General features: G+C 34.9%; 1 protein-coding gene across 1 annotated transcript; it reads left to right on the forward strand.

Moving 5' to 3' along the window:
- Nucleotides 1–5,486: 5,486 nt before the first annotated feature.
- On the forward strand, nt 5,487–19,802 carry LOC147074967 (uncharacterized). The gene is made up of 12 exons (XM_085943282.1): nt 5,487–5,621; nt 7,862–8,057; nt 8,638–9,693; nt 10,707–10,816; nt 10,949–11,146; nt 12,524–12,685; nt 13,101–13,159; nt 13,550–13,785; nt 17,771–17,941; nt 18,346–18,552; nt 19,322–19,442; nt 19,707–19,802. The coding sequence occupies exons 2-12, from the start codon at nt 7,960–7,962 to the stop codon at nt 19,800–19,802; spliced, it is 2,514 nt and encodes an 837-aa protein (XP_085799408.1). The 5' UTR covers nt 5,487–5,621; nt 7,862–7,959.
- Nucleotides 19,803–20,030: the final 228 nt, after the last annotated feature.

A 20,030-nucleotide genomic window follows, 5' to 3' on the forward strand; every position in this document is an offset into this window, starting at 1 on the left:
CTGAACTGTGCATTTTGTCTTAAACTAAACGTCGTATTTGTATTTGCTGAATAATCGTGAATTTACTGTCCCGCGCGGGACAAACTATGCACCCAGGAAAACTCCCATATAAGGATGGAGAACTCCCCGAAAGCACAATATCCTAAGTAAGTAAGTATGGAGTTCCAAGGCTGCGCCAAGGGTGGCTGCCGCCCGGGTGCCAGCTAAAAATTGCCACCCCCTCCCCAACCTCAAAATTAAAAAAAAAGTGGAAATATGAGATATAAAAAAATATTATCATCAAAGTATTTAAGTATCATATTATTATAAGAAAAATTAAGACATAGGTAGGTACATATTTTACTTATTAAATAGGTATATAACATTCCGAATTATAACGTGACGCGACTTGAAACGTTTTAATTGTGGTGTGGGTGGTTGATGGAGCACGGATGTACAATAATTTTATTTTTAATTACATAATTAACATGGAAGAGAATTACGCCGCCGGCGACTCTTTTTACTGTCCATGAAACGAACTTATGAAACAAATTATTTTTTCTTGAAATGTTACACCTTTATGACTATCATTTTTTAAATTAAAATTCATTCTGAATCTTCGATTTGCGACCTTATGGCAAATGCCGTTCTTCGGCATTAAACAACGTACGTAGGCATATATTTAATCATAAAATTCAGTTTATATAATAATTGAGTAACATATATTTTTCAATAAAACCATTAAAGAAAATATTTTCGGACTTTTGTCGCCTCTTGAATCCTGCCACCAGGGTTTTCGCACTCCTGACACCCCCGTTTGACACGTCCCTGTGGAGTTCTATTCTATCCCACCTTATCGTTTGTACATATGCGTAAATATGCTATATTAATGGTGTTAACTGACAATATCGTTGGTGGAAGGACACATAATTACATTCTTGTAATAAAATAATATATATATATATATTATTAAACCAGGCATTTTCTATTAATCGATTGATTTTTTTCATTCAATATTGTCTAAAATACGCATATTTTTAAGATTCCGGCCTCATCTGTTTCATGTGTGTAAAAACGTCACTGTATTTTGTTTACGGACATTCTAATACTATATTATATTATCTTGGTCTAGACTAGGCTTTAGTTTGAACTATATTGTAAAATAAAATACGGTAACATGAAAATAGCACACACGAACACTTTCAAAGATTGGCAAAATCAATTTAACGGGAATTAATTTTATTGTTTTTTTTAAACGCGTACTTTTGTGGAGGCAATTTAATACTTCAGTAACCGACACTTCGTGTTTAGTTTACCTCACTGGTGGTTATACGAATCCGACCGACGCGATTAAAGTATCTCAGTGCTTTACGGGAAAATATTATATTATAACATTGCGAGTGACACGTTGAGGTGCGACACGACACGACACGACATAAACTTAATATTATTTATTTTTAGGTACTCTTTCTTATCGCCAATTCGCAGTTGCTCTGAAACTGTGGGGTGCCTACTACGTGTAATTTTCGCTTCACGAAAATCGATAGGTAGTCAGTAATCGATAATCAGTAGGAACAAGTTATATATTATGATATAATTGTTCAAAAGTTCCATAGGGTAAGAAAAAAAACTTATAAAACTGTGTTTTTTAAATGCACAATTTTGTCGCACATTCGACGTTATATGCGCCGCGAACCAAGACATACCATACATAAGGAAATAATATAACTATAGGATACACTATACAGCGTTGCAGACATTGACGTATGACGTTATATGGATGAAGTGTGTGAAAAATAAAATGACTACAAAATATCAGAATCATTCCATTAGCAATTAACAAAGACACTTTACCTGCATTGTATTAAAAGTCAATTTCCTAACTGCATTAATTGTATAGGTACTTACGTCAATTTTATTGTTACTTTATTATCTGAAAGTTTGCATATTTTTTAGTTACGTGATCTCACGTATTTTTAAAATTAGTGGTTTGTAAGGGAGAATTTAATTACAGTTAATTGCCATTGTATTGCATGTTCTGGTGGTTATAGCACACGAGCTCACGTGGTTATGTAATCTATAAAGTAGCTCTCTTCCATACCACTAAAATCAAAGATACGTGAGATCACGTGATTCAGAAAATAAAATAAACGGCTATCACGCATGTGATTGCTAATCTGGCTTGATACACGTGCTGCGACTTCAGTGTGGTTCTGATACATTTAAATTCGTACTCAGTAAAACGACGTTGCACACTTTTTGCCCATGTCGCGATCTTACCATAAGCTCATGTGTGCTCACGTAACGTGATGGTAATGTGTTTCTAGCATATATGGTATTCTTCTTATCGATCATGTCCGCTCCTTATCGAGCGTATGGATACCACACGGCGCCTTCAAGAATCCCTATCCCTGTGGAATATCGGCGAGCGACAGGGGCAGGCATTAACGGTCTGGTACAGATTTAAAATATTTCTATTGAGTCTTCTTCAACCAGTTTGTCGAAGTCGTGTCTTACAAAAACCAGCAGTGGAATCCTTAATTTTACCTCGCGGAACCTCATTTGGACAACATTGGTATATACAAATGAAAATGTAATTAATAATAGATTTTTTCATGGTCTTCATGTGTCAAGAAATCTGACAACAAGTTAAAATGTGGCAATGCGTGGCTGTTTCGCTTTCAAAAAGGTGACAACTTGATAAAACTGTCGCCTCTAGGTTATCTTTTTACTTTGTTTATTTGAATTAAATTATTTTTTTAATAACTGTAGCTGTAGCCAGGTGATAGTTATATTATCGAAAGATTACGTCCTTCAAAAAACTCAATGTCGCCAGGCGCCAGGACAGGATAATCGTCTATACCTATGTATGATTATCTCAAATCGTTTAGTGGCATCATTATTAATAATAGTACGGGAATGCAATACATCTGGGTTTAGGGATATCAATTTATTATTCATATAAAATTTATGATAACTTCTTGTTATCTTCGGTTCAAAATATTAAAATGTATATGCCTTTTATGGCGGGTTCTCGCTAAGTGGTCACGATCCTCAGCCATGAGGGTACAACCAAGAAGAAGTATTATTAATTTAATTCAATAAAACGCAAATTTTTATAGTACTTATTCCACTTATACTAATTAATTATAAAAGTGGAATAAGTACCTACATAATATCTACTATAAAAAATGCGTTTTATTAAATTAAATTATTAATACAATGCATTTCCACCATGAATTCACAGTTAACAGAATAAAATAAAAAATATATTGATTAAATAAGTACATAAATACATATCCTATTATATTGATAATACAAATGTGTGGAAATATGTACATTTAGTTCTTCCTCGTATAAGTATATTTAATTATTTGTCAAATAATAAAAAAACCTAAATTAATGTAATTTTGGTGAATATTTCTTTTACTGTGGTGTGCCGTGGACGAGAAAAGGCTGCGGAGCACTGATTTAGGGGCTTATGACACTCGGTAAATTAAGTTTAATAATAATGTTAACTTTTGTAGATTATTTTTTTATTTCAATTGATTTCTAACATATCCGTTGATATACAAAATCATTTAGCACGAAGATACGAAATGTAGATCAAAAATATGTTTACGAAAACTAGTTAGCATTAACATTGAAAGTATTAACGCTATTTACGTGAAATGAGATACGGTAGGTAGATATAGGAAAACATCACAAACACCTCGATGAAAATTTCTCGTCTCGAGAATTATCGAGAAATATTTAAAAAAGCTGGTTATTGTTTCTCGAGATTTTATTTTGAGAATTTCCAAGAATTTTTTGAAAAATCACCAATACTTATATAAAAAATGCGAGAGTCGGAAACAGCATTTATTAGCCACTGTAGCCCAATAATTCCATTTATTAGGCTGAAAATTGATGAGCTGGCAATTATAAAATACTTATTGATTGTATCATCAATTTACCTTGTGCCGTTAGCTGGATTCAACAAAAAAAATCTGTAGGTATAATATTACAATATGTACCAAATACGTAGTATAGAATAACTAAGGTTTTTTCAACATTTTTTATATACATTATATTATATATATACAAGTCGGTTCAACCAGCTATTGGGCCCATTGGGCCGTCCGGCCTGGTCGCCACACAGACCAATTTTGTTGCTTTAAAATATTATGGTCTCACTGTGGACGTGGAGATCTCTTTTTGTAAGTATTACTTTCTAACCTATTATTTACAATTTTAAATTTTGTTCGTTCCCCGTGCTCCCTTCTCACATGGGCACATTGTTTGAAGTAAATTTAAACTCAGTTATAAGTAGTACACTTGCGTATGTGGCGACCTGTCTTGGGTAACTGGTCCTGATACATTCCCGGGGATAATACGCTCAATTTAAGCAGTGTACGGTGCGGCGCGGTTTGGTCTATGTTTGTGTTGTCCATCTATTACAGTATTGCACCTACATCATATTTATTAATTGACGACTGGTGAAATTATGCAGGTCATACACAGCTTAGGCGCGGTAAATTAAGGGAAGAGTTTCTACTTATCGATTTTATAACTTTTGTGACTACGTAGATTTTTGCAGATTCTATGCGCTGTCAAATGTGCACGAGCTCTAAATGCCAATGGAGCAGATTAGGACAATCAGGTTGAGAATCTAGGATCCCTTACATATGATGGAAATATCATATTATATAAGTACTTATATAAAATTTAAATATAAATATTGTTAGGGGCGGCTCTTTCCCTAAGGACGCCACTGTACTTATCACATTGACTGCGTGCAGGTAACTATTGTTATTTCGAGAAAATGAACAATTTCAATTATTTACATGCGATGAATTATTGTATACGTAAATCTTGAATGCATCCACATTATTTATACTTGAATACCTATAGGTATACATTATAGGTACCTAGGTACCATTATATACATCAGTTCTTCGTGTTTTCGATAACAGCTGGTGGTGTTTTACTGTCAGAGTGGAGACAAATACCACGTTGTAATGCTTTATAATTGATTCATAACAGATAAGAAAATTTTATAATAAAGGAAGTCGTCCTCACCTGACAATCCGACTACAATTATGCCGGGAATTATGAAAACACTGTTTGAAAAGCCATGTTCCAAAGGGCCGTCCTGCCCGCCGCCTAGGTCAACCATTTTCGAGATGTATCACTATACACCGGCTCACACACTCAATGTCGTATAAACTCAGCGTCAATATTTTATTACAGCCATATTTATTTAATAACTGTGACGAAATTACAGACTGTTGTAAAATAAATGGACGAGGTATCGAAGTTTTGACGTTTACTCAATGATTTGTGAAATCGTACATCACGTATTTTACGTTATCTATCTCTTTTTTTCTCGTATATAAAAGTTGAAAGAGACGATGAAGTTCTGTCGTTGCTGATAAATGAAATCGTTATTATTCTTTCTACTGCAAGGCATAGATTTTTTTGTACAAAGCGCATGCTCAAAACTGTCTAAGCCTTTTACTACAATGAATTCTGCAAGTGACTTGAGGCGACGGCGACAAATGAATTTATTTTTATTGTGGGAGAAGAAACCAATAATTTGTCTGCTGTATTCTGTTTATAGTAACGTCCTGATCAATCAGCAGATATGGCGTATTATTTAGGTTTGTCATTCATTAATAAATATTCATTTTCTTTTTCGAAGCATTGCACAGTTTGAATTTGTTTGGCTGTCCACTCTCCATGCAAAGGCCAGCAAAATCAGCGGCCATGTTGACGTTTATATTTTTCCCACGGAACAGGCCGCTAATAAAAATGTCGGCCAAATCATCTTGCCTGAACGGAATGGTGGCATTTGAACTGCTGTATTTTATTTTCCAATGCTTACAAATATTTTTTTGAATTGACCGTTATGTCATATTTATGTTTTTATTTTATACTATTTATATCGGATCGTGTCAAAAATTTTTCTAGGACATTCACATTCACCGGTTTTTTGTTGACTAATTTAATTTATAAAACCAAACTTTTATAATTAGACCACTGGTCCTCAAACTTCTGTATATTTTATCTATATTCAAATTATTATGAACAGTGATATACAAAGATCATTTTTCTGTTTTATTAATATCTAACGAGTGTAAAAAGGGTGTGAGAATAAAAAAAAATAGGTCAAAACAATAACTGATTGCAATAAAATAATTTATGCCAGCTGATGGAGACAACTTTTAAAACTGATTATTGTTGAGATAATACAGATAGGTACCTACTTACTATAAATATATTATATATTTTTTTGTAATTATATAGAATCCATTTTATAGAATATGGAATTTATCTAGACTTTCATTTTTCTCATTTTATAATAACCTAATCAATGGCAGTAAACTTATTAAAATATTTTCGGAGGAAAGCAAACGTAAATCTGATTTAGACTAAAAAGAATATAAAACAAAAAATGGTACAAGTCGGTTTACGGGAAGTCAGGCGGGACCCGCACCAATTTTCATTGCCGACTTTGGCTAAAATCATGGATTCAAAAATGAAACCTAACCTAACCTTATGATACACCCCTGTTACAGGCGGGCTTCTCCCGGTGTAAAATAATCATTTAGTAGTCATAAGTCGAAACGTAACCCTGACCTCTAGAAACGGCTTCATAAAACATCCAATCTGATTCCTTGCTCAACTACGTTAACTATTTTTTTATTCATAAGTAAAGGCCTTCGTCCGGTGTGTAAAAATCACATACTGGGCGGAGGTGTAATTAAGATAAATTTAGTTTGATTTAAAAAGTATAAATGATGATGGATGAAAGAGATAATTTTAAGACTAAATATAATGTATAAAATATAAATATTTAAATCTAATAAATTTTGCCGGCAATGTTAAAATCTCCGCGCACCTGCGCCGAGGTGGTCCTCATGATTCGTCAAATCAAAAGGATCACGCGATAAAATTTGGCCAATCACGAGAGTCCTTTTTGCTGGTCGGCGTGGGTATGGGGAATTTAAAAAGAGAAAAAAAGAGTTAGTAAGAGTCCCTTTTCCAATATGTACGGACCTGCGACTATAATTGTAAAAACCCAGATATAAATTTGTGAAACTAAATATCAAAAAAAAATATTAGACAAGACCACGTTACGAACAGAAAAGACCTTGTTTTATTTCCACTCCAATCGTTTAACTTTTTTTTGTGAATCCGGGGTTCGATCAACGCTTGAGCTAGCCGCTGGAACCCCGGACATCTCACTTACCTAACCCAACCTAATAAAAATAATCCAGTATATCGGTTATTTTCAAAATTTGTTTGACGCTGGCTTCCCTTAAGCTGACAAGAACCCAAAAAATATATCTTAGAAAAGAAATGTAGGTACTTCATATCTTGTTAAACTATTTGTCCTTCCTATAAAATTGAATACATACTATAGTTTATCTCTCACATACAGAAATGTACGTCTGTGTTTATCAACCGGCGTGCCATGAGTGTTTTCCTAGTGTGCCGCCAAATTTTTTATAAGCTTTACCAGGGAACACAAAAATGAATGGAGTGGGTAACCTTCTGGGTGTGGTTGTAAGAAGGTATATTAATTCTTGAGTGTGTATACGCAGCTATTTAAGCGTGATTAGGTAATCACTGTTTCGCTCATCTACATGTGTATTAGTTTAGCATCAATCGATTAGAAAATTGGCCGATGTCAGGTTTCGAGCATTGCCTGTGCCGTGTCCCAGTCTACCAGTGTGAATTGCACTCTGTTTATTGTGAGCGTTATGTCGAATATATTAATAGACAGGTTGAAAACACTGGTCTAAACTGTCTAATCTGTCTGTATACATTGTATATTATTAATATTCCTCACGTAATAACATATATTATGTTAATCCCTTTTATGTCCTTTTTCCAGGTTTAATCTCATAGACCTTTTAAGAAGTCATGTAGTAATTGATAAAATTAGGTTTTTCATAACCTATCAAACCATCGTTTACCAACGACGTACCGATTATGGCTCTTGTGCTATATCTAGAAGACAACTGCGGGAATAGTACATCACTTGAAGTACAAGTAGAAGATGATTTTCAAACATTTCTACTTAAAGCTAAGTATGTGTTTGAATTAAACAGATAATATCAGAAAATATGTCAAATAATTCTGTGCGCAAAAGGAAAAAGGACTTCTTCTCTAAAGTCCATTTCAGGAGAGATAAAAGAAGATTTTTTAACAACTCTGTGTGTAAAATTTACTAATGGCGTTGATTTGATTATCTCATTTGCATTGTGGTTAACTTAGAATTTTCAGAATTATCTCCTTTTCTATTAGCATGCAGATTTATTAATTGTACATCACTGACGTGATTGTGTAGTTGATCTCGACTTACCACAGTTGTGTTAACCGGGAAGTGGATTGACTGTGATGAAATGAGACATTTTTTTTATTATTATCCACAACGTCTTTGAAACATACTTATTAGAAAAATCTTGGACCATACACATATTATTATTGCTTGTTGGGCTAGTGGTTTACCAATTAAGTTACTGGGATAAACACTTACTATCCATGCAGATATTTCTGCATCTGAAGTATTTTCAAATTCTGTCAATGGCTACCATGTTTAATTAACGTGTAAGCCCGCTTATTTAAATAAGTATTACTATCCATTCGGATTTATATTTTTGTTTAAAGGTCTCTCCTCGGGCACGATGTTGACATATCAAGCATTGCGGGCAGCGAAGACGTCTCTCTCACGGATAATGTTTACCAGTTCCTCATTAATACCAGACTGCAACTAGAAATAGAAGAATCATCCGCTGACGTAGCCGCTATCGGCGATGCAGTATTACCAATAGAACAACAATCCAGTCTACTCGATGATAATTTGCAAGAAGACAATGAACATACTGTTTATATCTTAAATGAAGATACGGCTATGGATACATCTCATTTGAAATATGTGCACAATTTCAGTGCGGACTCCAACGTAGAATATTTTCATGGAAATGATATCACAGACGATTCTATCTCTTATATAGTATATGAAAACGAACAGGATGATGATGGATATATGTATATATTAGATGAAGGTATAATTGATGATAAACTCGAAGACACGGCTGCACCTGCCTTTGAAGACAAATCTTATACAGCATCATCATTAAATAATACAGAAACTGTAAAATTGATTAGTGATGAAAATTCATCTTTAAACTCTCAAGGGGCACATACTACTAAGACTAATACAGTTAAAACATCAAATAAGAAAGATTTCGTTAGGATTTTAAAGAATTTTACTACAGATGTAGAATTGGAGGTGGTGAAAATAAATAAACAGAATCAGATATCGTTAAATAATTGTGTACTGCTTAATGAAAACACGACAGGTCTTAATCGATGCTCGTTTTGTAAAGTAAAAATCGAACACGAAGTTTCACAATCACACATATACATTGACAAGTCTAAAGAAGGTTTCCATTCGTCGAGAGGGAGTGTTCCCAAGTTGATTTGCTTGTCGTGCTTGAACAAGGATTATGTAGCGGTCAATGGCACGCCTAAAAAGCTGACGGATGGCGAATTTTTGGTCATCAGAAATAAAGTGCAGAAGGTGTTCAAGAAAAAGGCCCACTCTTCGGAAAGAGATACGGGTTTCAACATGGATGCAGTGGATGAAAGTATTTCAAGCAAAGCGATTATGAACGCATCTGATTCTACCGGTAAACCTCCGGTAGTAGGCTATGTTTGCAGGTACATATTATATTGTTATTTTTATACATACATTTAGTTTTGTAGAGTTAAAAATACATACAAAATTACAGATGAAATTCCAAGCCATTCACCAGTACCGACAGTATTATTGAAACATGCTTGTGTGTGGTAAAGCGCATGTTTTGTGATGACTTTGTTAATTCTGATTCCGACACACAATGACATAGCACAGTAATTATTGTCAAACTTGTTCATTTCGTATATTAATATTTGTTCACAGATTTTTATTCTTAGTTCATTGAAAACCAATAAGTATGACTGACAAAGTTTAGTGTGCACTACCTATGAAGGATCTCCACAGCCTACCTCCACCCTCCGCCACTGTGTAATGTGCGATAAGGGAAGAGCAGCTTAAAAATTGTTATCTGTTGAAAGAAACGGTCGCTGAAGCGTACAAATCTAACATTATGATCGTGCATCAACACTTTGATTTATGATTGTTCGGCATTAATATTTTATTCAAATAGGAGTGGCACCCTAGGATGCCACAATAAACACTTGGAATAGCATGTTTTTGCAACAATAGACAATTTATCCAGATGAAAGTTTACACAGTAAACACCCTTAAGCCTCAATTACATTGAGCTTCTTTTCGAGCTGTTTATTGGTGAATTTACAATCTGCCTGTAAAGTCGCCCAGTGTAATCATCGAATAAGCTAATAAGCAGGTTGTAAACACTCTACCGAGAAAAGTTGAAAGCCGGACAACTTTACACGCTACACGCCGGCGTGTGGGCCTACTGCGTCTGCGCAGTAGAGCGCAGTACCAACCTCCCGGTAAAAAAACCAACTACGTTCCGTCAAAATAGTCGCTGGCTTGTGGCTTCTCAGCGAATGGAAAGTTTTGTGTGTAATCATCAAATCGCAGTAGCTGAATCGCCCGCTTTTAAATTCGCCAATAAACAGCTCGTAAAGAAGCTCAATGTAATTGAGGCTTTAGCCTATATTATTAGTGTCCTATTAGTTTTGTCTATGGATTATTTTTTTTTCAGAATATGTGGCATGGATCTTAAAGAGCTTCGCTTAGCTATACCTCATTCGGTGACGCACGTTAAAAATATGACAAATCCTACCGTCTTTCCATGCATCTTATGTACAAATGGTGAGGACATCTCTTTTGATTATTAAACTTTGGTAAATAGTTAATTATATAGAAGACTGTTTTATTTAACAAGATAGTGAAGTGGGTGGTTCGCGTGTTAGATAACTAATTTTCTTAATCCTCTATTTACAGAATTCACTCAATTCCAGGATTTGCGTCAACACATGCGATCCGAGCATTCTTTATTGAAGCAAAAGATTTTGCAACAATCCATGAACAAAAGAGAGACCAAAGTCACCGCACACAAATCTAAGCCATCATTGATGAAGCATGAAAGGATTTTAGAAAAACCAATTAAAAAAAAGGATCTCGGTTTGGCAGTTCATAAACGTAAGTTAATACGGCACGCTTTGGTACAAGATTATATGGTACTGTTCAGTTATACGGAATACCGCGGAAAATGCATTTTGAAAATAGCTGATAAACTGGATTATTTTTTAGGTTAACCTAACCAAACCTAACCTAACCTAACCTAACCCAATCTAACCTAAACTAACCCAAAATAACAAATAATCCAGTTTATCGGCTATTTTCAAAATGCATTTTCCGCTGTATTCCGTATAACCAAACAGTACCGATAACACTTATTTTAGACATAATTTCTTGTAAAATTAGTGGTTTCGTACTAATCTTTTAAATTACTTTTCTTCAATCTTCTGTAGACATCCACTGCCTTTCCTATTTTTTTTATCTTCCCCTCCATATCCTGGACCAATCGTATTAGACCCCAACACCTTGGACATTAAGGACATTGAGCCATTTACAGTAGTTACGTAGCCAAGAGAATCTCCTTCTACCTATACTTCTGCTGCCCTGTACCTTCTTGTGTATTATGTTGATACCAGATGAAGGTTTCCTACAGGAGACTACCTCAAAGGGCGGACCGAACCATCAACTTTCCCAAAACACCACAGCCTACGTCCACTCTTCGCGGTTCTCGCAACCCTCGGCCAAGCGGAGCCCGCCTCCTCAAATCCGACTTCAAATTCGTCCGCGCTCTCGCCAAAACACAGACGCAGTCTGTCGAAAACGGCCGCTCGAGATAGCGCCGCCACTAGTGAATCCGTCGGTAAAACAGGGAGGTTCGCGACCGACAGAGCGCCATGACGCCGTGGATCTGACAGTTGGATGCGCGCGAAAAGCTCTCTCTCGCCTCGGACGCCAAGCAACAAACATCTCCAGCCCAGCCAGAATAAAGACCGCGTCGGCAGCACGCCAAGCCGCAAGCCCTGACTTCTCGCCTCGGACGCCAAGCCACAAGCATCTCCAGCCAGCGACACCGCGTCTGCAGCCCGCCAAATCGCCATTACCTATGACCGAATACTAAAATACCCTGCAAATAACTAACGACGATATAATAAACTCCTGCCAGCATCCACAACGTGCGTTTCTCTCAATTCCACCCCGCTTCTGGCCTGCTAGTGATACGGCCTTCACCATTCTCCTCGACAGAGAAAGGCCGGTATCAATGTGTTGTAGTAAATCATACCTTCTTATTGTGGAATATATGCCGATGTATGCGCTTGATAGTAGTTATATGTTCTTCTCCTCATTGGTAATGTGATCAGATACATCTCAAAAGTCTCCAGACTTCTTGTGCTATGTTCATTTAATATCCAGGATTCGATACGGTAGACCAGGGTATACGCTTTCCTTTTTGAGAATCGTTAATTTTGTCATTCCTGTAAGTTTACTGGTGGTTTTCAGCAGCTGAAGTGTTTGAAGCTTCTTTGACAAGCGATACCGATGACCATTTAGAAATGGCGGAAGTGGAGTGGCTCGACGAGGACACCGGACTCATGGTTAACGTTCTCAGGATAGTGGAGAGAGAACAATCAGACTATCTGGAAGAAGGCATTCAAGGGGAAGGTGAAGAGAATCTTGATATTTTTATTTTAATGAAGTAAAATTTTGATTACAAGGTTTTTTATTAAGTCCAATATTTGATTCTTTGTAGCTATAGTTAAATTTAAAAAATACATTAAAACCTCGTAATTCGAAATTTGAGTGACTAATATATTGAGAGAAATGTTAATTCATATTACAAATTAAGATCTGTATTTTTTTCATTGTTTTTTAATAATTCGAGAAAGTCATGCTGTTATTAATTTTTAAAAATCTATTAATACTGATTGTTTTCATCAAAATTTTGTTTGATTTACGTATTTAGAATTATAGGTAGAATTTTGATAAATATTTTTTTTTGTTACGGTTTCAAAACTGTAATAGGAAGTAAAAAATTATGTATTTAACAATTATTTGCACAAATGTGTTTATTTTTTAGATCAACATAATGTCAGTACCAATTCTTATGATGGAACTTCCGTCACGCATAAACTACAAGTATGTATAAATATCTATCTACGCCACGGGTAATGAATAAAATAGGGAAACTGAGGTAGCTTATTATGATAAGTCCGGATAGAATTTGATTCGACTAGTAATGTAATGTAAATCACCAGTACTATTCCAAGTTCTCGACGGTGAAGGCATCTTAAAAGACATTTTTTGTACGGATTGGCAGCCCATTGGACCCATCCCATAGATCCAAAGATTTTTATCTGACGCCATATTAGATCATCATATGTCATGGATGATATTATATTGCGTATGGAATTTTATACAGAAATACTAATGGATTTTGACATAGAAGAATACATACTTTGCAGTGTAATTTAGTGTTGTGCCAGGTATAATGTATTGGTATATGATGAATAATTGTCTTTTAAACAGGACCATGCATATTTTGAACATGAAAATGTGGATGAGGTCGAGTTATCAGACTCCGATTCAGACAGCGGCGTGTGGATCGTCCAATCGGGTGACGTATGGCTTGAAGGGCAAGACTTGAAGATATTGCCTGACGGCGGTCAAACTCCGACGGTTGACGACCACCAATTTGAAGAAGAAGAAGAAGAGTTGCAGAGTATTGTGATAGCTCCGAGGATGCACCAGTGTCAAGATTGCAAGTCAGAGCAATGATAATTTATCAAACTTACTTAAGGGATCGAGTGCTGTGTGAACGTCAAAAATGAAATTTACAAATATAGCTCTGTGGACTTCAGAAGAAAGACATTTGCCAAAATATAATGGTAAACCAAAAGAAAATTGATGATAAATGCATGTGTTGACAAAATAATAATTTTAAAGTACTATAACCATGGACATCTGATGTCTCAAATATGGCTTTATTCTCAATTTTAACACTATGATATAATATATAATAATACTCCTTTATTAGTATTAATTTAGTATTAATACATATTTTTATGCAGTCATTAAATGTTAATTTCTGAGATGAGAAAAGACAAAGTATGATAATGACGTACGTCTTTTCTACAAAGTCTACAGATTATCTAGGCTAAACTTGAATAGATACCACAAATTCTTCGTTTTTGAATTTCATACAGCACCTCGGCCTATAATATTGTATTTAGTACTTATAAGCATTGTTCCCTCTAAGGTGTGCGCGCACACACCTACCAAAATATGTCTGCACACATGTTTTCATCCCCCGCACAGTACTCACACAAAAATATTGTAAAAGAAAGTTTCAAGAACTGATCACCATATCCATCCCGTTCTATTGCATGCCAAAGTATACGAAAAAAAGATACGTATTTTAGTGTTTAGCAACCTGAGTTTACCTATGTGCCGGGTCCTCTTCATTTCCTTTGACATGTTTCTTGCAAGACTTGCAAGAAACATTGTCAATACAGTCTCATAGTAGTCTTTATTGTGAAAACATCACAGTTCTTACAATATTTTTTAAACGGTAAAAGTGTTCGTGCCAAAAAGCAGTGTTTTTTACTTAAAATATTTATAATACAAAACTAATAATCAATTTTTGTAATAAATAACTACAGGTGTGTTCAGTGTACATAACAAACAATTCAAGTCAACAATACAATTGTTTGCACAGTTATATAATAGGTATATAGAAAAAAAACTATTGGTTTTTTAAATAAGTACATTTAAAAGAAATCATAAATAACTCACCATTTATTATTTGTTGTACCTCTAAAAACAGTTTTTCTTGAAAAAAAAATGGATTTTAAAGTTTTACACAAACTGGTTGACACAAACTATTTGTTTTGACCGAATTATTAGTACTACCAAAATATCTCGTATCTGGCAGTGACCGGGATTTATTGTTCATTTGTATGAAAAATCCATTCTTCTGTTTTTCATCGACACAAATTTTTCAATAATTACGCGTTTGTTGAAGTCAGGAATCTCTTGTATCATTCTTTTTTCGATACTGAGCATACATAATGCATTCAATCTTGGTTGCGCGATGGTGTTTCTACTAAAACACGTCTTGATCCGTTTGAGTGTGGAAAAACATCTTTCGCTTTCCACTGATGTCATCGGAATAGTACAAATTAAGTTTAATAATAAAACCGTTTCCGTAAATGAGTCAACGAGATTTTTTTCGATTAAAATGTTTAATAATGCTGAGGCACCATCAGCATTATAAAAATTATCCAAACTGTAAATAACAGACAATTCATTTTTGAGTTTATTATTATCTAAAAAGTCATACGTTGCATGACTAAAGTCACCAAATTAAAATCATTTGTAGGATAAATAATAAATTGATCAGAATAAAATAATTTGGATGCTAATAAATGATCACAAAATTGAAAACAGTCTTTTGCTTGATTAATTATTAAATCACACATTTGCTTGGATTCCACTAAACAAGGTAAATCATTCAGTCGCCGACGTTTTGTCACTATAGGTTCAGTTAAGGTATCAGATGATTGGCGGATATTAACCATTGCCCGTTCGAAATCACTAACACTATTTTGAATTTTATCAATATTACGCGATTGAAACTGTTGAAATAATATTTCACACACAGGCATTAATTACATTACATTTGAATAAAATTTAACTTATTAATTGAACAGGTCTACTGCAACTTTTATTACGAAGGCGTTCTTCAAACGTATTAGAATGTTTTTTTATGTACTCAACATCAAACGGTGCCATTTTAAAACTAAAAATATGACATTGAAAAATAATTTAACAAGCGCGCACCACCGTTAGCATTACACTGGAACTGAAACGAGTGAAACGAGATGTCCTTTTGTCCCTGTCGGCAACCATGACAATTTTACAAGGTACAATCCTATAACTTGCCAACGGGGGACAATCTCGTCTTCATGTTAGCAACTGTTTTATTTTATTGAATGGACAATTATTGTGAATCAACAATGCCATTTATCATTCAATTCGAATAAAAAAATAGAACTTCCGCTTATGAGAAGCAACATATTAAGGATTGGCTTACTTCAATAATATATTAAGAAAATAGGTGACCTGATTTAATGTGGCTCTTGAAAGCAGTAACTCATCAAAATTGACATTATTAAAGCATGACGTAGCCGTGATATTTTACGATTTCCACCCTACCGCGCATATTAAACCCCCCACAGAACTAGTTTGGAGAGATATCATAATTGACATACACTGTGAATTTAGATGTCAAACTGAAAAAAACTTGAAGTTTATTTTTAAATTGTACTTCTTAATTGTACTACTGAAATGTTGTCAACATGTGCGGAAATTTAATATACGTACTGTGAAAAGAATTTATTTTTATAGTAATATTGAATAAAAATTGTCAAACAATAATTGTTGTGTGATACGGGCTGTATGGTTTTAAAACCGAATATTCCCGACATTATTCGAAGTAGGTATTCGGGCGTGAGCAACTCAAACCGTCGCTCGCGAAGACACGTTTCACGAAGAAAAAATATCTACATATTGGTTTTGCATGCAACTCTTTCTCATTGCAAAAGCTATAAGATTTCTGGGCGCTTTCCGACAGACGAGCGAAATGGTATATCGCTCCCATGAACAAGTCTTTAAATTAGCCGGTTAAAAACACATATTAGAATTTGTTTTTGTATATGAATTAATGACTACGGCAATAGATCAGAACACTTTTAATAAATCGAATTTAATATAAATGAAATACTTCTTTGAAAAAATAAATCTTTTCGCATAAATTGAGTGGGTGGGTGAGTGTTCACCGCTCCAGTGCTCTCTAGGGCGTATCGCCACTGGTATATAGTACAATTATTATACTTATTAATTATTATAGAAAACTTATCCGCTAAAAATGTAAAATTTAAATTGGAATGGCTCTCTGACAAGATATTCATAATCATGTATCTAAATATACAGACATTCCCGAGTATTATGCGTTCGAATTCGTCTCGTCGAACATTGACTTAAATTTTAAACTTTGTCATTTAAAAAGAAATTGCATGTGTATGTTTGTGGGGGGGGGGGGGGTGTAAATTTACCGCACTGGATGAAATCAACCCCGCACAGATGCGTTGATAATCCGCACACACAATATACAAATTAGAGGGAACGTTGCTTATACGAGTACAGTAGAACATTGATTATCCAGATTTTTTTTTGATCATCATTTTCATAATATTCATAAAAGTAAATTTTTCAAAAATTGTTATTAAAAAGGTTTTTTAAAAGTAAAAAAGGTTGTAAAAAACAGCGCAGTTATGTCACTTACATAGTTTCGTGTTCAGAGCATTGGCAGCTGACATTGGTAAAATACCCATTTTTATAAGATTTAGTCTTGTGATAAAGTGACCTTCGCATATCAATTAATGTGCGTGATCTAGGGATAGTGGAATCTTGGCAGATGAGAGTAGACGCGGTTGAATTTAAGGATATCTTTATAAGAAGTCATTGTTGGAATCAAATGAGACTTGAGAAAAAGAACATTACACCAACGCAAAAGCAATATTTAATTTGATTCAAATAAATCGGTATGTATCGATCCACTTCAAGTTCTGTCATATGAACAGCAAGGTTTACAAAGACAACCAAACGTATATAATTTTTTTTAAATGAAGTCATTTGAAAATCATCGCTAAAATATAAAATACATGTTGCTGAATATTTTTTTTCCAGAAAACGATATAGCACAGCTGAAAGAATGGCTCGGCACGTGTGTCACGCTAGAGTGACTGTTGGCAATGAACATTTTGAAAGTGGTGATAAAATGGCTGGTGAGAATGGCAACCATCGATGTCCGTTCTGTGATTCTTCCTTTCACACAAAAATACGATTACAGTTTCACACGTAAGTAAAAAAAATCAATGTTTGACATACCAGAGGTGTCAGATAATGTAAAAAATGTTTATCATCATCATTTCTAGCCTCAATCAGTCCACTGTTGGATGAAGGCCTCTCTAAGCTGATTAAAAAAGTTATAATTTTGTTAATCACTGGCACTTTGAACTGCACAGGTGCAGTGCGTAAAGCGCTGGCCTTCCATCCGGGAGTTCTGGGTTCGATCCCGGTGAGGACACAATATATTTATGTGATTTTCTCTAAGCCTGGGTGTTTGTGATTGTTCAAAATTACTAACAACCAGCTTGTACGAAAATACAAGGCCATGGTTATTAATAATTACAAAAAAAAAAAACTGCACATTAATATGGTGTGAAGCTTCTTGATTTGTATTGTATTTTAATATTTTCCAGCCGCCATTTTCATTTATCCAGCGCTAACGGGGATGATGGAGAATCGGGATCCTTTCCACCCGGCACCAGATCTCTCCGGTGCTCTATGTGTCCTCAAAAGATGTTCGAAAGCGAGGCAACATTATATGATCACGTTCATTTTGCACATCCAAGAGTTAGAAGGCATCTTTGTCCTGAAGAAGGATGCGGAAAGGCGTTTCATCTAAAGTTAGTTGAAACTTTACTGAAATTTACTACCATTTTGCACAGTGCTTATTAGGTTTTCCTGAATGCATACATCTAATTTATAATTTGTGTTTTTCATGTCTAATAAAAATGTGATTTGTGAATTCTATAACATTGTGATATGTTGATATATGATTGATGATATGTGCTGATACGTTATCATGGCTATTTGGGAAACTAAAAATATTCACACTCTTTCGTGTACATCCCTAAGTCCTATCCCCCACTTCCATTCTTTCATCCAACATGCAGCACTCTGATGTGTCAGCCAGAGTATAGAAGTTGTACTGTAGAAGCTATGGAAAGTAAAACTATATTCAAATTAGTTTTGATAATTGATGTCTCCGCCGAATCTTAGGAGCTCACTGATGTGAATGCTCAAGTTTGTAATCATATGCGTATTTTTTTTATGTAATGAATAATTCACAAGATTTAAGAATGTAACAGTCTTTAATTGAATATACCTATTTACATTTTGTTTCAAGAAGGTTATATATTTCTCTGAGGTGTTTTCAAACTATGTATAATATGCGTTAGTGCTGGGTGACAGAATAATGGGATTACGAAGAGGCGCTTTTTATTGTTGGGACACTGATCCGTTGCTGTCTTGGATGACCTCAAGAGTAATCTATGTGGTGCAAGGTTGATATAGTAAGAGGCATGGAAAGTGATCCGACCTTGTGATTGCTTTATTCTCTGAGGCTGCAGCATGACAGGGCGAAATAATATCATTTCACGTGTCATTTTTCAGAGCGTCGTTGAATAATCACATCAGATTGCACGCTGGCGAGCGAACCCACCGGTGTGAAGTGTGCGGCAAACAATTCTTTGACCGTCAAACATTAGGAGAGCACAGTGTCACGCATCTCAAGGCGAGTGTCATATTCATACAAAATACCTACCCCATTCTTAAGAGGAAGCTTAAATGAAATATGAAAAACTATAGTTTTAAGGCACTTTTTTCATATATTAAACATCTAATCATTAGATTGATTCCCAACCTTTTTTGTTTGGCGGAACTAGGAAGGGCCAGGGTGATAAATTTAAATCAGTATAATGCGATATCAAAACCTAAATAAGCTCAGTTTTCCAAATATGCATTCTTAACTGCAGGTCATGTTAAACCTTAATTTTAGTCTATTACCAAAAAGGTTTCAAGCTATACCTTTTGCGTCAGTTTTCCCAAGTCGAGCCCCAAGCTTCCGCAGCCCGGTTGGGAATCGCTGATCTAATGAATAAAACTATTAATTCTTTTGACAGTTCAGATGTTTAAAAAAACGCTATGCTCTAAAATTAAAGCAATCCAATAAATATTGTTTCCAGCAGAGAAATCATGAAATGAAACTGTGATTATATTAGATTCAGTAGATGATTTAAGAATCCATGGGATATCGTATTCATACGTTTGTGTTAGTGGGAAATTGGACATCATTTTGTGACTAGGGGAAAGTCTTAATAGC

Source organism: Rhyacophila brunnea, unplaced genomic scaffold (genome assembly GCF_057557595.1).
Source record: "Rhyacophila brunnea isolate RB1 unplaced genomic scaffold, BYU_Rbru_1.0 scaffold_15, whole genome shotgun sequence".
Classification (NCBI taxonomy): domain Eukaryota; kingdom Metazoa; phylum Arthropoda; class Insecta; order Trichoptera; family Rhyacophilidae; genus Rhyacophila; species Rhyacophila brunnea.

Coding starts and splice junctions, on each gene's coding strand:
- LOC147074967 (XM_085943282.1), top strand. CDS start 7,960: ATGGCTCTTGTGCTATATCTAGAAGACAACTGCGGGAATAGTACATCA. Junction 11,147..12,523: donor CGGTTTGGCAGTTCATAAAC/GTAAGTTAATAC, acceptor GGTGGTTTTCAG/CAGCTGAAGTGTTTGAAGCT. Junction 19,443..19,706: donor ACAGTGTCACGCATCTCAAG/GCGAGTGTCATA, acceptor CCTTAATTTTAG/TCTATTACCAAAAAGGTTTC.